Raw genomic sequence first — 18,616 nt, forward strand, 5'->3', positions numbered from 1 at the left:
TTGAAGGTGGTTAAAGAAGAGCACATCCTTATTTCAAATGAATATTTCAATCTAAATCTACAGAAAATGCCTGAAAGGGCACGATATAGTAGAGGTCTATCCTCATTTGGTTTCACGGTGAGGAAAACGCTGCTGCTATCAAGATGCCTTTGATTTGTGATGATGTAAATGTCTTCCTCTGCGGCTTAGGCCGACCGGCATGTGCTTACTCCATACTTGGCACTCTTGTCCGTGGACTTCGAAAAAGCCTTTGATACAGTGGACTGGACGTATTTGCAGGATGTGATGGTCGAGATGGGGTTCGGGTCTCACTTTAGATCACTGGTCTGTGTCCTGTACGCCCACCCGAGGGCACGAGTGCTGGTCAACGGGGTGCTATCGCAGGCCTTTCCCATTGCCAGGGACACGAGGCATGGTTGCCCCCTCTCCCCGTTATTATTCGCCCTAGCGATGGAGCCCTTGGCCTCCCTGGTGCGTGCTGAGGAACGCATTCGTGGCTGGGAGTGGCCTAATATCGAAACAGACAAGATCGCACTATACGCGGACAATGTCCTGATTTTCTTGGCTGACCCAGCCTCCTCCGGGCCATATTGTCTCCAGACCCTGCATTCTTTTGAGCAGGCCTCTGGCCTGCGACTAAACCATGGGAAATCAGTTTTGGTCCCCCTGCATCTCTCGAGGGAATGCTTTGAGTGGCAATCCACCATACCACTCCGGCGACAATCTTTTAAATATCTGGGGATATGGATTGCCCTCCTTCCCGAGTTGGGCTGGGCTCTTAATGTAACCCCGTTGGTCAAGAAGGCCAAGGAAGATCTCCTTAAGTGGAAAGCACTACCGCTGAACCCTCTGGGGAGGGTGGCCCTGTTTAAAATGATGATCCTCCCCAGATTCCTTTATGTCCTCCAAAATACCCCCTTCTGCTTTCCCAGGACTTGGTTCCCGGAACTGGATAGTTTAACTACCCGGTTTCTTTGGAGTGGCGGGAGGGCGCGCCTGGCTCGGTCTACATGCCGGATTCCTTCCTTTGATGGGGGTATGGGAATGACGCATTTATACCTCTATTTCCTGGCCGTAAGGCTCCTGGTGATCCACGCTTGGTTCAATGGGGGTTGGGCTGATCCACCCTATAGGCTGGAGTTGAGTGAAATGGGTTTACCTAGCATCCAGGCCATGATGTACGGGGGGGCCCCATCTCATCCCGATTGCCCAAGACGACACGATCTGGGTTATTGGTCTGGCGGGCCTCGTTGCGTCAGACCGGATGGAAGCAGAAAGTGACTCAATGTACACCCCTTTGGTATGGGACCTGGCTCCGGAAGGTTAGCGGACTACAAGGTTTTAAACTGTGGGATCTTATTGGCATCTCACAACTTGGGGATGTGTGGGCTAAAGGCCATATACTTACCTTCCAGGAGCTCCAAACTCGCTATTCCCTACAGTCGTCCCAGTTTTATAAATATTTGCAGATGAGACGCACTCCACGCGCACATCCCGGATGACACAAGGCTCCCTGAATACAGCCCCACTGAGGCCCAGATAATGATGGGGGACTTGGGTAGGGGGGGTCTCTCGTATTTACCACACTTTAGTTAACAATACACCCGCCTCCTCAGATAAGTTGAGGAAGGAATGGGTGGGCCCCCTCGATGAAGTGGATTGGAGCGATGCTCTCACGGCCCCCAGGATAATCACTGTCTCTGTCAAACTCAAATTGATTCAGCTCTATTACCTGCATGCTGCGTATCTCACTCCCCTGCGCCTTTTCCGATCAGGATTGCGCCTGGATGCGTCCTGCGCAAGATGTGCCCACACCCCGGCCAACTTTTTCCATATGGTTTGGTCGTGTCCCCGGTTGGAGCAATTCTGGGGAGCTATTGAGTCAGAACTTGGAGAGGTGTTGGGTTGGGAGGTTCCGCACGACCCACGTCACTCACTGCTGGGTATCACGGACGGGCTGAATGGGTCCAGGAATGATAAGTTATTTTTTAATACAGCCTTGATTGTGGCCAAGCGAGACAGAGGTGGCTTGGATAAGTCCCGGGCCACCTGATCTGGGGAGATGGCGCAGGGGGTGGATTGGTGCGCGACCCAGGAGAAAGCCCTGTATATGGCCAAGGGGTGCAGCAAGAAGTACCGTAGAATATGGGGGAAGTGGTTGGGTAATGTTGAGGGTTTTGGGTAACCTGCCTTTGTATTTTGCCTGTGTAGGACTTTTGGGGGTCGTGATTGGGGGTTGCATTGATCATGGGAATGTAATTTGTTTAATGACTTTTGTGTATGTGTTGATTTGTTCCATGTGTTTAAAATCAATAAAACTTGATTATCAAAAAAAAAAATTCTTCCTCTGCATAGGTTTCATCTCCTTTTGTTGGAGATGAAACATGTTAACCTGACTGTCCAGCGAGTTTGAAGGGATCTAAGCATGATACACTGGAACCCAACTGAATTCACAAAAAATATCAGGGCCAGAAGCATCAAAAAGCATTTTGCGATTTTAAAATCGCGATTTTTTACCAACTCGCTATTTGGTAATGAATATGCTACTTACCAGTATGCATCTGTTCTTGGCATGTAGGGCTGCTGACATTCATATCTGTGCATAGATCGCCGCCTAGTGTTGGGTCCGGATGTTTGCACGTTGTTGTCCTGGAAGAGTCTTCGAGGTATCCTGGGATAGGTGACTCCTCCCCTGGACTACAGTGCGCATGGGCATCCTCTCCATCCTCAGATTGTTTTTCGCCATTGTGGCAGTGATGGAGTAGATACAGAAAAGTGATGACCATGCTTACAGTAATTCTGAGAGCTGCAGCTGCTACAGGCGCCGGGGAGGAGGGAGGGCGATATGAATGTCAGCAGCCCTACATGCCAAGAACAGATGCATACTGGTAAGTAGCATATTCAGTTCGAGGCATGTGGGCTGCTGAATTCATATCTGTGCATAGAATGTATAGCAGTGCCCTCTATTAGCGGCGGCTACCAGTGCCAGCTGCAGCGGTCTGAAAAAGGGTTTTGAGAACAGCCTGTCCTACAGCTGCCTGCTGTTTTGATTGCACATCTACACAATAGTGTTTGGTAAATGTGTGTGTGGTGGACCAGGTGGCTGCTCTACATATATCATGCAGGGGAATATTTCTTAGAAAAGCCATGGAGGCCCCTAACTTACGTGTTGAGTGGGCTCGTGGGGGAATAGTTAATGTGCGTTTTGCCTTTTGATAACAAATTTGAATACACTTAACTATCCATCTGGCTATCCCTGCTTTGGAGATGGCGTTACCCTTGTGGTGTGGGGCAAAGGCAACGAACAGTTGTTTTGTCTTCCTAAAGGGTTTAGTCCTGTAGATGTAGTACATGAGGGCCCTCCTTACGTCTAGTGTATGGAGTGCTCGTTCCGCGACAGTTTGTGGGTTTTGGAAGAAAACGGGCAGTTCAATAGTTTGATTCATGTGGAACTGCGAGATTACCTTGGGCATGAATTTGGGGTTGGTACGTAGTACGGCCCTGTCGGCGTGAACCTGTATAAATGGCTCTTGAACTGTTAGTGCCTGGAGTTCACTAACCCTTCTTAAAGAAGTGATTGCTACTAGGAAAGCTACTTTCCAGGTGAGGAATTGAATCTCGCATGAGTGGAGAGGTTCAAAGGGTGGACCCATCAGGCGTGTGAGGACCAGGTTGAGGTTCCACATTGGAGCCGGTGGGTGGCTTGGTGGAATGACTCGTTTGAGTCCTTCCAAGAATGCTTTGATGGCAGGCACTCTGAATAGTGAGAGGTGCTGCCTGGTTTGCAGATAGGCTGATATTGCTGTCAAATGGACACGTATAGAGGTGTACGCCAGATTGCATCGGTATAGGTGTAAGAGGTAACAAATGATGTTTTGGATGGATGCGTCCAGCGGGTTAATGTCATTATTACTGCAATAAATGACGAACCTTTTCCATTTGGCTGCATAGCAAGCCCTTGTAGTGGGTCTCCTGGCTTCCTTGATGATGTCCATACAGTCAGGTGGCAGGTTGAGGTAGCCAAACTCTAGGACTTCAGGAGCCAGATTGCCAGGTTCAGCTGTTGCGGATCTGGGTGCTGAATCTCTCCATGGTTATGCGTCAAATGCGCGGGTTTGATCCGCAGCCTTTGATGCGGTACTACGGAAAGTTCGAGGAAGGTGGTTTACCACGGCTGGCGTGCCCACGTAGGAGCAACTAGGACGAGTGTCAGGGAGTGTTGTCTGAGTTTGCGAGCCACCAGCGGTATCAACGGCGCTGGGGGAAAAGCGTACGCAAATCTGCCGGACCAGTTCATCCATATCGCATTGCCCTGCGGATGTGGGAACCTGGCGGCAAAGCTTTGGCATTTTGCGTTTTCGCTTGTGGCGAAGAGGTCTATCTCCGGATGACCCCACTGTTGGAAGTACGGTTGGAGTACTGATGGGTGTAACTCCCACTCGTGCATCTGGTGGCTGTGTCTGCTGAGCAGATCCGCCATCTGGTTGTCCTTGCCCGGGAGGTGCTCTGCCATGAGGAACATGTTCCTCTGAATGGCCCACTTCCACATGCTCTGAGCCAGATGAGACAGCTGTGGAGAGTGTGTTCCTCCCTGCTTCTGTATGTAGTACATGGCAGTCATGTTGTCCGTCCGGATCAACACGACTTTGTTGCACAGATGTACTTTGAATGCCTTCATGGCCAGGAAGATTGCCATCAGTTCCAGAAGGTTGATGTGCATCTTCTTCTGTTGTGTCGTCCATAGTCCCTGCACTGTGTAGTGGAGTACATGAGCTCCCCATCCCTGGAGAGACGCGTCCGCTGTCAGTACTATTTGTGGAACAGGCTCTTGGAACGGTCGGCCCTTGCAAAGGTTTTGAGGATTCCACCAATGCAGAGAGTTGTATGCCCGACCGCTCACCAACACTAGGTCTTTCAACTGTCCTTGAGCCCGATTCCACTGACGTGCTAAGCACTCCTGAAGCGGGCGCATATGTAGTCTCGCGTGTGGGACTATGAAAATGCAGGAGGCCATCATGCCTATCAACTGCATGAACACTCGTGCTGGAAGTGAGTGTTGGGGTTTGAACCTGGAGATCAGCATTTGAATGCTGTTGATCCTCACTAAATTTGGCTGAGCTGTGGCCGCCAGAGTGTCTATAGTCGCACCTAGGTACTGTTGTACGTGTGCGGGCTGGAGATGGGATTTTGGGTAATTTAGTGAGAACCCCAGACTGTGAAGGAGGTGAATGGTGCGGGACATGTGGCTGGCACATTGCTGGGCTGACTTTGCTTGAACGAGCCAGTCGTCCAGGTAAGGGTAGACGTGTATGTGCTGCCTCCGTAGATGTGCTGCCATTGTAAACACCCTTGGTGCCGTTGTCACGCCGAAGGGAAGGACTCTGAATTGGTAGTGCTGTCCTTGAACAGTGAACCTGAGGTATTTTTTGTGTGATGGGTGAATGGGTATGTGGAAATACGCATCCTTGAGGTCCAGTGTGGCTAGAAAGTCTCCCTGCTTGAGCAGCGGGAGGACTTGCTGGAGAGTGAGCATGTGAAAGTGCTCGGAAAGAATGTATCTGTTTAGGGGTCTCAGGTCCAATATAGGTCTGAGTGACCCGTCTTTCTTTGGTATTAAAAAGTACAGGGAGTACACCCCCGTACCTTGCTCGTGGACGGGTACGACCTCTATTGCGCCTTTTAGAAGCATGCTTTGCACCTCCTGCTGTAAGAGCGTTAAGTGCTCTGAGGACATAGGACGGTTTCTTGGAGGAATTGTGGGTGGAGTGGAGGTTAGCTCTAGACAGTAACCGTATTCGACAATATCTTTGACCCACCTGTCCGTGGTGATGGAGTTCCACGTGGACAGGAACCTTTGTAGCCTTCCCCCGACAGGTGTTATGTGGTCGGGAGGAAGGGAGAGGGCGTCACTGCTTGTTCTTGGGGGAGGACCTGGTGTTGCCGTAGCCGCGTCCTCTTCCCTTTGTACTGGAGCCACGATATCCACCCCGGGTGTTTTTATCGTAGGTGGTTTGTGTATTGCCCTTGTTGTATGTCTGCTGTGACCCCTGTCCTCTACCTGCTCCTCTATTTCCGGGGCGACGAAAGGAGCTGCTCCGAAAGGACTGAGTCTGGAGAGCCCCCATGGACTTTGCGGTGTCCGTGTCCTTTTTTATTTTCTCAAGGGTGGTGTCAACCCCCGGTCCGAATAAATAGTCGGGGTTGACAGGCTGGTTGAGTATATTATTTTGCACCTCAGGTTTGAATCCAGAGATTCGCAACCAGGCATGTCGTCGCAGCATGACGCTTGTGTTAATGGCCCTGGCAGCCGTGTCTGCGACATCTAGTGCACACTTGATGGAAGCATTTGTGAGTGACTGTCCCTCTCTGATGAGAATTTCTGCACCTTCTTTGTACTGGTCAGGGAGATGTTGGAGTAGTTGCTCCAATGTGTCATAGTGCGCTCTATCGTAGCGAGCGAGGAGCGCTTGAGTGTTGGCTATGCGCCATATGTTGGCAGCCTGTGCGGCAACTCGCTTGCCGGAGGTCTCTAGCACCTTGGACTCTTTGTCCGGGGGAGGAGCGTCACCTGTCGTCTGCGAGTGTGCCCTCTTGCGAGCATTCGCTACGACAATGGAGTCTAGCGGTAATTGGCCTCTGATGTAAGTAGGGTCCCCAGGCGCCGATCTGTATTTCTTATCGATCCTGGGGTTTATCACTCGTGCCCTGGTGGGTTCTTTGAAGATGTCCTTGGCTGGTTTGAGGACCCCTTTCAACATGGGCAGAGTTTTTACATGTCTTTCTGAGGATGCGAAGGTGTCCATAAGAAAGTCGTCCTCGATGGTGTCAGAGTGAAGCTGCACTCCATGATTATTTGCGGCACGTTCGATAAGAGCGTTGAACGCTGCAGTGTCCTCTGTGGGAGATGTTTTCGCCCCATAGAGTTGTGGGTCCTGTGCATCTAGAGGTGCACCTGGATCCACAGGGTCGCCCCAAGTTTGATCAGGGTCCTGTTGGTAATCAGGGTCCATGTCGCCGTGGTAGGGGACTTGGTCATCCATGTAATCCCCCAACACATCCGTGTCGGAGTGTGTGGGAGAGTATGATTGTGGATCTTGGTAGGGCGAGTGGTAAGATTCGCTTAGGAGAGGTTCTGAGTCCACAGGCAGCTTCCTATTTAGCGGGATCCGGAAAGGGTCCAAAGGTGGCTCCGAAGTTATCCTCCGTTCGTGGATAACCATCCTTCCGGTGATGGCGTCGATGACATGTGACGGAGACGCCTCAGCAGGTGTAGTTGTGGTGTGGGCGACCCGCGTCCTGAGTTGGAATATTTTTGGGATCGTGGACGGAGGCAGGCCAAAAGTAATGTTGGCTGGCGCCGAGGAGGCTGCTGGAGCTTTTATTGGGCCGGAGCCCGATGTGTCCTGGAGGAGCGTTTTGGTTTTGCTGCTTTGTGCTGCACCAGGTCGCACTTGGAGCGTCTTTGAGGCTTTCGCGCCGACCAGGTCCGTCGAAGCGGTCGTCGACTTTTTCGGCGCCGGCGGGTCATCGAGTCGAGGGGCGGGAATGGCCGTCGACGTCTTCGATGCATGAGGCTTCGGTGGTGCCGTGGAAGCGATGTGAGACGCAGCCGGCAGTGTGATCTTTGGTGTCGGAGTCGATGGCGTCGACGCCGGGAACCGATCAGGTTTGTTGGCACCGAAGGCCTTTTTCCGCATGCCGACTCCGACGTCGGCCGCTTCAAGTTCGGCACCGAAGTCTGGCTTGGTGCGCTCGGTGCCGACGCGCTTCGCTGGCGTTGAAGGTGTGGAAGGCCTCGATCCGACCAGCGCCACTTTTGGTTTTGGTTTCGACTGAACCAGTGCAGCTTTCGGTTTCTGTTTGGAAGAAGGGAAACCAGCCGGTTTAGGTAATAATGGCTGCCGCTGAACGTCCGAGGCCGGGCCCGAGGGCGGGGCCGAAGAACTGCGGGATAGGTCTCGGGTAAGGCCCGAAGGCGATCCCTCGACCGGAGCCCTAGACTGTGGCACTGGGCTCTCTTCAGTCTGAACGGGTAGGCCTTGCTCGTCATTGGAGCTACTCTCTTCGGCCCCTAAGGCCTCATCGTAGTCTCCTACCTCGGTGTCGTCTTCATCTCTGCGAAAGAGTGATTCGTCGACGTCGTTCGATCCGGAGTCATGTTCGGAAACGGGACTGGAGGGTAGGATCTCCAATTCTTCGACATCTTCGGTCTCGGCGTTGAAGATGTCTGCTGGGGCCGTGCCGCGTGCTGCGCTTCGAGTCTTGCCGCTCGTCGAGTCCGTAGAGTCTTCTTGGAACGGAACCGGGCACAGGCCATGCATGTCGATTCGTCGTGATCCGGCGAAAGGCATTTGTTGCACACCGGATGGACGTCGATGTGGGGATATTTCACATTGCATACCGTACATCTTTTGAACGGTGTCCTCGATTCCATCGTCGATGTCGTCGATGGGCAGGTAAGAAGCGAAAAGTCGGTGCTGAAAGTTGTTAAACTAACAAAGGAGTATCGAAACCGATCGAGAAAACAGTACCGACGCGAACTAAAGGCCTTTTGGCCTCGATAAAGTTTTTCCTAACTTGAGCTAAGATAGCACATCCGAACCCAATGGCGGAAAAAAACAATCTGAGGATGGAGAGGATGCCCATGCGCACTGTAGTCCAGGGGAGGAGTCACCTATCCCAGGATACCTCGAAGACTCTTCCAGGACAACAACGTGCAAACATCCGGACCCAACACTAGGCGGCGATCTATGCACAGATATGAATTCAGCAGCCCACATGCCTCGAACTTGATAAAATGCTATGTATGTAGGACTTGCCAAAGATTTTGCAATTCTTTACTATTACCTAAGAGCATTTCGGTAAACAGCGAATCGCTATTAGGTAATATTACTCCATTCAGCCCATAGGTGCGAATGGTTTTGCATTATCTAATTTGCGATGACCTAATTGGTAATCGCAAATTAGCCAAGTGTGTCCGGAGGCCTAAGGCCCCCCTGAAGCACCCCAAAAAAACTATGTGTGCACATGTAAAGCACACGCGCTAACTGGTACTTTGAAAAATGCTGTTTTGTGCATTTCTTCTAAGTTTGCACATGGTTACCATTAACTTCAAGTTGATGGTAATAGCATATCCTAGATGCACAGTTTGCATTTCGGAAAGGCTTCTTACATTTGCATTAGGAATTCGTAAATTGCGATTCCCTATTTGCATTCGCAATTTAGGTAATTGCTAAAAATTGCAGTTACCTAAATTGAGAATGCCAAAGCCTTTCGAACAGAAGGAAAGGCCATTTTGCATTCACAAACGGCCGAATTTTGCAATTTGCACCTTTTGCGAATGCAAAATCGTTTCACAACCAGCCCATAATCACTACACTAGTTATGTGTGGCTTACTGAGCCCCAGGTGACACTATATGAGGAAATCAGCAGGCTGTGTCAGCCACAAATTAGAATTAACCATTAATTTCGAGCACACAGGCTTCAGCGAGCCAAAGTAGGGTTGCATTAGAGGCAGGAAGATTGTCTGTCCTCTCTGAAGTTGGGACCAGACTTGAGGAACTGAAGAAAAGGCTTCCACTGCTGTGATGTGAAGGACAGAAGGAAACTGAATTATCAAGGTGGTCCTTAGTTCCAGGAGCCCCCGAGAATTAGCCTGACAGTCCAAAGAACTAAAATATTTGAAGAAATCCAGACATAGGAGCTGTGGAAGGATGTAATCCCTCTTAGTATCTAATACTGTGAATAGGAACCGCAACAATTATTTAGCTACAGGTAAATCTAAAACTGTTAGGCATTTGTGATCATTTCAATACATATTTCAGTATTGAAAGGAAAGCACACATCATACATGGAATCAGAAACTTAGGCACTACCATTCCAGGCAAATGCTCAACATTGATAAACATAACTCCTCCAATATTCATCAAAGACTGCCCGCTCCATAATATAAAGTAAGCAGCACAAGCTAAAATGCAGCATCCCCATCAAATGCATAATCGTGACATTGTGCTGCGTGTGCGGGGGAAGGGTGGCGCATCCAAGTCAGAAGATGCAGTTTGTAGCAACAGTGCGGGTGGTTCTGCTGCTCTCACCCCAATCACTTCGCTTGCCCAGTGCAGCTGCTTATCTGGAAGAGCCTCTTAACACAAGGACAGATTCCTTGCAGGATTTTATGGTCTAAAGACAACTAGGCGTGAAGAATATGTTTAACTCCTACTGCTTGTTCATTGGTGTGCTGCATTCCTGCTCGCTTGTAGCAATGAAATGGCAGGTTAACTTGCTATTTGACCGTCACTCAACCTGATTATGGCCGTGGCTTCAGCAGAAGCAGCTTGTAGTAATGACACATGGTAAATGCATTTCACAGTAAAAAGTTCAGTTAAGGGAAATATATTGTTTGAGTCAGTTGGAAAGTGATTTGACCGAATGCTTTGAAGAAAGGCATGATTATGCAGTCAAAGCTGGGCATCACCAGGCCTGGCATTACTGGTTTGACAGCACCTGAAGGCCTTCAAGGAAATCTAACTTCTGGTCTTCAGGAGGCTAGACATGCATGTGGGAAGGATGCATTACCAGACAGAGATCCTCCAGTGAATAACTTACTAAAGCAGTAAGATGGCCCTCCTAATGCTCCCGAAGTGGTTATTTGCTACTGTTATTTGCTAACTGCAACAGCATGACGTGCTTTTCCTATTCCTTTCCCTGTGCCATTAGTGGATTGTAAGAAAACAAAACATAGTTCAAAAGCCACTATAACAGAAGCAATAAACTAGACACATTAACCCTATTAATTCCCCCAACCTCTTTAGTGAGGAGCAAGACTACACTCATCACTGGTCCTAAAATCCCACCTAGGCACTGCCACCACTGGAAGGTTAGCCTCCCGACTAAGCCTCAATTCCTCTCCTCAGTGAGACAGGTCCACCCTACCTGTGTTATATAGTATTTGATATATGCTGCTCCTCGGGCATCTGCAGCTATTGATGAACATGTACTCTTAGACTCTACTCTGTATGTAATCCAGCATGCTGCTCTCCTGACTCCTCTCCTAGCAGCAGTTGACCAAGGAAGCAATTCCATGTAGCTCTTTAGAATAACTCCCCTTTTACTGCATGGAAGGGGAATGGGGGGCGGAGGAGGATAACTCCAGAGAAAATGGCCTAAGCCAAAAGCAAGCATTGTCCAAGCCTAGGCTCATAAAAGGAAGCATACTGAAAAGCATGCTGGCAGTAGCGGATAATTGTGGCTATCCACTTAGTGAGCAGGATTCACTGTTAACTAAGGCAGACGGGATTGGACCTTGAAAGTGGTGTACAACTCAGAATATGGAAGAGGAAGGGGTGTATAGAGCAGTGCTTAATTTGTGCCACTGGTTTCCGGTGCTTGGCACTGGAACTTAATTGTCAGCACCGGCTCGAATGACACTCCACCACATGGTGGTGCTGTCTTTTTTATTTTGAGATGAGCACAAAAACTGTTTAAAAGTCAACGTACATTGAAAATGAATAATACTGGCCTCTTGCGCCATTATTATAGCTTTGTGTGGCCTGAAATAGTCTGAATAGTCACACTTGTAGGAGTGTGATGGTTAGGTGTTACGTTAGTGCTGCCATTGGCAGCGCTGGCAGGGTATGGGTGGTACAGGCTGCAGTGGCCTTCCGAAAAGGGCCCTGGCACTTAATGTTTTCCAAATTAAGCACTGGTATAGAGGTAGTACGTACTTCTCTCCCTCTATTACATTAAAGGGAGCCATCCATTGAATGTCAAAATAGATCTTAAAACCTCAGCTGACATCAGCAAACGTACAATGTCGAACACCTATTGTTGATTTTTACACCTGCAGGACTGAGCACAGGGTTTCTCTGCACTGTATGGCTTTTCTAAGGCTAGAATACCCTTATTCTAAGGCTGCTACCAATAAGTGTACACAATTAGCCCTATTTACTAATGCTTGAAATTCTACATTGGAAAATGGGTTTCTTATAAGCATGCCATGAGTGGCAAAGTCACTGTATGAAATGACAGGTTTACTTACAACGGCAAGGACTAGATTAAACTGCCTAACTTAGTCTGTTGTAATATAAGGTTATGGTACTGTACAGCTAAAATCACATTTCACTCAAGTGCAACCTGTATTTTAGCACTTCGTCTGGTGGCCCTAAATAAATTGTTAGTACATAAGAGACATACATAGAGGAGACATTGTTACTTATTGTAAGTAAAACATCTTTGAGAATGAGAAGGTGCTGCAGTTAGTCTTGGGACCCAAAAGTAAAATATTCTCAGTCCAGTTCGTTCACTAGACTATTTGGTTATATCAATGGACCTTTCCCTCCTTTCCTAATGAGCACGGAGGAATAGGCGTGGACTCATGACTAAATCTACAGTACAGAAATGGACTTCAACCTTTAGTTCATCACTACCATTTTGACGATTATGATGGGCGATAGTTCCAGGCAGAAACCTCTACTAGGCAGTAATACCAACAGCAGGCTCTTACTTGCATCGGAAGGCCGCAAATGATCTGTATCACAGGTGAAGAATGTTTGATGATCCTGGGCAGAAAGATTCATATCATAGTACGTTAACGGTTCTCTTCCAGTTACCCACGTGTACCTAGAAGGCAGCAAACCAAACCTATAATAAACATTTGCTTACATGGGGATTAACACATACACATTGACAGTTAAACGACTGATTAACCACAGATGAGTCCATTTAATGTTGATTTACATATGAGCAAATTCATGCCAAATTTCTCAAAATATGAACTATACGCAGTGCAATACTATTAAAGGTATTCCCATTTCAACATATTGAAATACAAATTGGAACGGACAGAAAGTTTTAGTTTACCCTACTATTTACCGTGAAAAGTGACATAGCAAGCACAGGTCAATATGCAACTTATGTCAAGTTGCTCAATCCCAAACCTGTTTAAATTTTGGAGGGATTTCAAGATGGCAACCCACCGTTGGCTTGATCCGGCTCTACATGATTAGTTCAAAGGACAATCTTGTTAATTTACAAAAATGTAAGAACATTAACTAGGGACTCGTTTTAGGTTACCACAACCATCCCAGTTGAAGATGTATAGACTAATGTTCTCTTACACCTGTATCACTTAGATCCACAATTTCTGTGCTTTGGTAGGGGACTATTAATTCCAAGCTCCCAGACACTCCTAATTTGTACCATAAAAGAAGAACACATTTTGGAATCTGGCATTACTATGGGATACTTTGGTATGTTAGAGAGCCAATTCAAGTGTTTAGAAGTGTAGGATGTGGTGCTACAGGAATATTTTACGTACTCTAACATGCCTTTGTGAACATTTTATGAAATGTCCAACTCTTTATTACTAGAACTGCAAAAAATGTACTGTCCTTTCTAATTGTAGTAACTGTATAGGACTGCTTCTTAAGTATTTCCATTTCATTTCCATTTGAGATATTGTGGGGACAAGTCACAAAGGCATGCAAGTAAAAGAGTACCACAGGAGTAGTACTCTATATACCCTAAAAATGCTTTTCTAAATTGGCCCATAGGAGTAGAAGAAGTTGCCCCAGGGGAAGTAAACACTGGTCACTCAGAGAGTTAAGATAATATTGTTTTCCTCATCCCAAGTATATTAAACTCCACTTTTTCTCCAGTTCACTAGGAGGCTGGAAAAATACTTAAAAGAGCTCCACCATTAGATCTAGAAGGTTTCCCATCCATTACCCTCCTCTTCTTGCACAAACTGCAAGGACCTGGATTTAGAGGCACCACGAAGACTGCAGCAGCAGTTTAACCAGCGCTAAATACATGTCCAACTTAACCGTTTTTTTGCCTTAACATCCTACATGGCAGACTAAGATGCTTCCTGGAAATTGACTCCTTGGGTATCAATGGTCAATATGTCCTTTCAGCCTTTATTCAATATGTAAAGAGTTAAAATGCCAACAAGGGATTTTATTTCAAACAAATTCTATAGTTGATAGTTTTGAAAAGCTTACTTAGCGGGTGAGTTCAAGAAAAATACCAACCCATATGCCAATTGACTGAACCAATCATCGAATATACAGAACACACACACGGGAAATCTTTTTGTGAAATAAACACAAATCTTTTCATATGTAAATTCAATTAAAAAGGAGTACAGGTGAACAATTGAATGGGCAATGGATCATGAAAAAGGAAAACTTGAATCTTATCCACATTTCATGAAGAAACATCTATTCCAGTGAAATCAACAGAGATGTATCTCATACTAAGAGAATAATAATCAACTGTACATAATTAATGTTGTGGAAATAGATGATGGGAGTCGACGTTTCGGTCTTAGATGGCATCAATCCGTCAGACCATCTTCAGGACAGTAGGTATTGCATAAAAAAGGACCCTTTGTTGTTTGTGATGAACGCGAAAAATCGTTTTCCTTCGTGTGGACTGACGTTCGCTTTCCTCCCTCCTGGCGAAAAATTGTCGCCGCATAGCTCAGAAAATAAATGAGGAAGAACTATCCCCCTTTTCGACATATAAGAGTGCCATATCCATGGTGTTGCCTCGCAGTGTCGCCACGTAGTTCCGAAAATAAAAGAGGAAGGACTATCCCCTCTACATGAACCCACCGCCAGTAACTTGACCAGGATTTGTTACAGAAGCAGCGTGAACTACTTCGCTACGACAAAGATTTTTTGCGTTAATCACAAACAACAAAGGGTCCTTTTTTATGCAATACCTACTGTCCTGAAGATGGTCTGACGGATTGATGCCATCTAAGACCGAAACGTCGACGCCATCATCTATTTCTACAACATTAATTATGTACAGTTGATTATTATTCTCTTAGTATGAGATAAACCTCTGTTGATTTCACTGGAATAGATGTTTCTTCATGAAATGTGGATAAGATTCAAGATTTCCTTTTTCATGATCCATTGCCCATTTAATTGTTCACCTGTACTCCTTTTTAATTGAATTTACATATAAAAAGATTTATGTTTATTTCACAAAAAGATTTCCCATGTGTGTGTTCTGTATATTCGATGATTGGTTCAGTCAATTGACATATGGGTTGGTATTTTTCTTGAACTCACCCGCTAAGTTAGCTTTTCAAAACTAACAACTATAGAATTTGTTTGAAATAAAATCCCTTGTTGGCATTTTAACTCTTTATCTAGTCCGCCCAAGCCCTCAAGGGTATATTGGGTCTGTTTCCCTACGGTTACATTTATTCAATATGTGGCTTCATTTCAAGTGGACTCCTGTTGGGTGGGCATGCATTCGTCATACTTTATCACTTCAAGGACAAGGAAGTGACACAATAGGTTTTTGCGTTAATAGTACAGCAAGGCCACTAGTGGAAACAGATGGTCCTAAATGTTTGAGTGGTTCAACTGTGACTGCTCAAATGTATTCCCAGTCATCACTAAATGCAAAATCTTCCCTACAAGGAATTCAAGAGTAAAGATCTCCTCGCTAAACATGGAGAGTCAGAAAAATCCATGACAGAAATTCATCATCCCACACACTAAACTGTTAATTGCCAATGCAATTTATGTTCAAGGCCAGAAAGGATCACCTCTTCATATTGTAAAACGTCTTCTTACCTGTACTGGTCACGAAGTGACCAACCAAACAGCACTATCCACATGAATATTCTTGAACTGACGCAGAGCCCTTGAAGAAACCAAAATAACCTTCTCTTGTGTCATGAGTAGGGATACAAAACTAAGGTTCAAAGACACTTCAAGCAGCCAAATATGTAATATGACTTAATACCATCAGTGTCCTTTCAGAAATTAAATAATGCCAAGGGATCTATTCTCACTATTAGTATGCTCCAAACTGAACCAGCAAACCAGAACTTCCCTGCATATGTTCCAGTCTAACCAGTTTACCCAATATAATTGTCTCTATTTGTATAGAGAAGGCTTATTAGACCATTCTCACTTGGGAATGGGAAACAGGCAATTGTTTAGGTTTTAACGAGTTACTACATAGTCATGCTGACCTTTCAGTCATCAAGAAAACTACAATTTATACAGCATACTAGATATTCAGAGTTTCTTGGACACACGCTCCTGGCTGCAAAACCTCAAACACATTTATTTCACTCTCATTTTAAGTCGAAAACTCAATAGTTAAGTCCTTGCCAGGACCTATTTGTGAAGACTAAACAATATAAACGTTTGGTTCATCTTAATCCTGGTGAGGAAAACTGTGTTTCACAGTCCTTGTGCACCACAATTTGGGAGATAAACTCTTCCCTAACTTCTACATCCGCTTTTGAGCTTTAAAAAGTGGTTCAAACAGGGGTTTCTGAGGTTAACAAAGACCTTTAAAGTTGGGTATATTGTTAACAGATACACAGCAGAAGTGATGGCGACTGAATCCACAATCACAATAGTAAATAAAAAGGCCCTAAGCACTGTTTTGGAATCGTATTGTTTCCTGATGACAAGAAAGCCCACAGAGTTGTAATGGTAAGTGAACAGAATAGTAGGATATTAATATTGTAGTGATTATTAACTATTGCTTAAAGCAGATAAACCTAGGGAGTGGTCAGCTAAATGATGTTCCTATGAATGTGTATGGTTTTAAAGTGAATGCCATCAAAGGTCAACACATTTTAACCTGATAGAAAGAAAATATTTGAATTGAGGTTTTTCTCCTATAAAATAAATTATTCAAATTTTGAGGGTTCAGTCAGTGCTGCACTCTCAGAATAAAGCCAGAGATAATTTTAAAAATGTTAACTAAAATAACCCAACTCAGTTTCTTTCTCCAGCATTTGCTGGAACATTTTAACATTAAAACACTTTCTGGAGTAAAAATGTAATTAGGAAAACCAAAATCCCAAGTTTTGAGTATGAAAACATTAATGGCATTGCGATATGAAGTCTGACTTTGGCCTTACTTGATTTCCAAAACCTTAACAAGTCATAATAGTATCACGTGACTAGCCTGCCTAACCAAGAGAAAGCTATTTACTCCCGATTGTCTATTATTTAAGACACAAAGTGTGAATAGCCAGCAGGAATATGCTTCTGCTATTTAAACAGAGAACATGTTCTTCAATCAGGTCCGTTACCCACTGCAACAGTGGTGTTTAAAGCCGTTACTTTTTAAATACACATTATTTCCATAGAGAGTGTCTTATAACTTTTAATTCAAATGTTAGTCCAAGATAATATGCACTTCTCTTGGTCGTTTTGCTATAAGTGCTATACAATTAAACATTTAAAATTAGGGTTGGTCTTATTTAAAAAATATTTATTTTGTGGAGGCTGTATCTGGGTGCTTTTCTAATCTTGCATATCGTGGTGTTCTATTGTGTCTTGGTAGCTAATTTGCGTTAATAAGGCTCATTTACGTTAATAGACATGAATAATTTAAACTTGGACATTATTTTGAATGCTGCATTGGTAAGAATACGACAATGCACTTTTTGGATGACATAGTCGATGTCAACTTCATGCTGTTCTGAACCTTATAACCAATTTCCACCCCTATTCTTAAATCAAAGGTCAGAGTTTGCATTTTTAATGAAAGGTTTTTGTGTCGAGGACACAGATGATTGCAAATATGTAACGGTACCAGCCCTTTGAAAATAAAGTTCCAGTTCAATGATTTAAAGAAAGAATATGTTGCAATGCTTTTAAAAAAAAGTGCATGGACCTCGCAGGTGAGAGAATGTGTTCTATTCCAGTGCTTTGCACCGAACGGGAATTCCAAAGCCCCTGCCGCAGGATTTCGGCACTTGTACCTGGGGCCTATCAAAGCCCACATGGGGTACCGAACAATGGTAACTTCCAACAAGAGATACTGAAGGTTTATCACACCTTAGAGATACTGCTTTATTGAAACGACAAGACTAACAGGGGCAAATACTTCTTTTCAACTTGTGTACCGGGCTTTGGAAAACCGAAAGATTGAACAATAACTAGAGACATTATATATACACAGGTTTTATGATAAATGTTTTCGGAATCACTTGTTAGGTGGATTGCCGGACTTCTAATTCGTGGGATAGGCGGACCTCGCCTTTTTCCAAATACAGAAAACATCGGGCGTATCGTGGCCACGCCGGTTATCCAATTTTAAGAAATAGTATCTATTAATTCCTAAAGAACTTTCCTTCGCTAAAAGCCTTGAGAAAGTCATCGGATGTGACGAAACACGTGTCGGCTGTTGGATCAAGACTATAGAGCCTCTGACATCTCTTACAAACTAGTTTTCTAATTGTTATGTTCTTCTGAAAGAACAGGGGATCTCCATGTCTCATGTTTGAAAACTATGATGTCCTAGTCTATCGTTTTGCCTAAATTAAAAAGTACATCCTTTTTTACGAATCCATCTTTGCCTGTTATCAGTGATACATTGAGAAATTTGAAATGCATTCTTGCTTATAAAGGTTGGACATAAAGGGAAATAGATATCACTTTTTGAGTGCCGGGGTACCTGTATTGTACATTGTAATACACAGCAACTGTTTTCAGAGGCTGTATGTTTATGCACCCAGGGTAGTAGGGTGCTTTCGTAACCCTGAGTGGCACCACAAACAATTGTTTGTTTGTTATCTATGATAAGGTAAATCAAGAACATCACTTTAATTGCTCAGTCTGA

General features: G+C 45.3%; 1 protein-coding gene across 12 annotated transcripts in view; it reads right to left on the reverse strand.

Annotated features, from left to right (window-relative positions):
• ST7 (suppression of tumorigenicity 7) overlaps positions 1-18,616 on the reverse strand; it is a 614,758-nt gene that overhangs the window by 140,401 nt on the left and 455,741 nt on the right. For all 12 annotated transcript variants that reach the window (XM_085653135.1, XM_085653132.1, XM_085653133.1 and 9 more), the window contains exon 5: positions 12,504-12,619. In XM_085653135.1, coding sequence (XP_085509261.1) covers positions 12,504-12,619 — 116 coding nt within the window. The remainder of the gene's footprint in view (positions 1-12,503; positions 12,620-18,616) is intronic.

The sequence above is a fragment of the Triturus cristatus genome, chromosome 4_1 (genome assembly GCF_964204655.1).
Source record: "Triturus cristatus chromosome 4_1, aTriCri1.1, whole genome shotgun sequence".
NCBI classification, from domain to species: domain Eukaryota; kingdom Metazoa; phylum Chordata; class Amphibia; order Caudata; family Salamandridae; genus Triturus; species Triturus cristatus.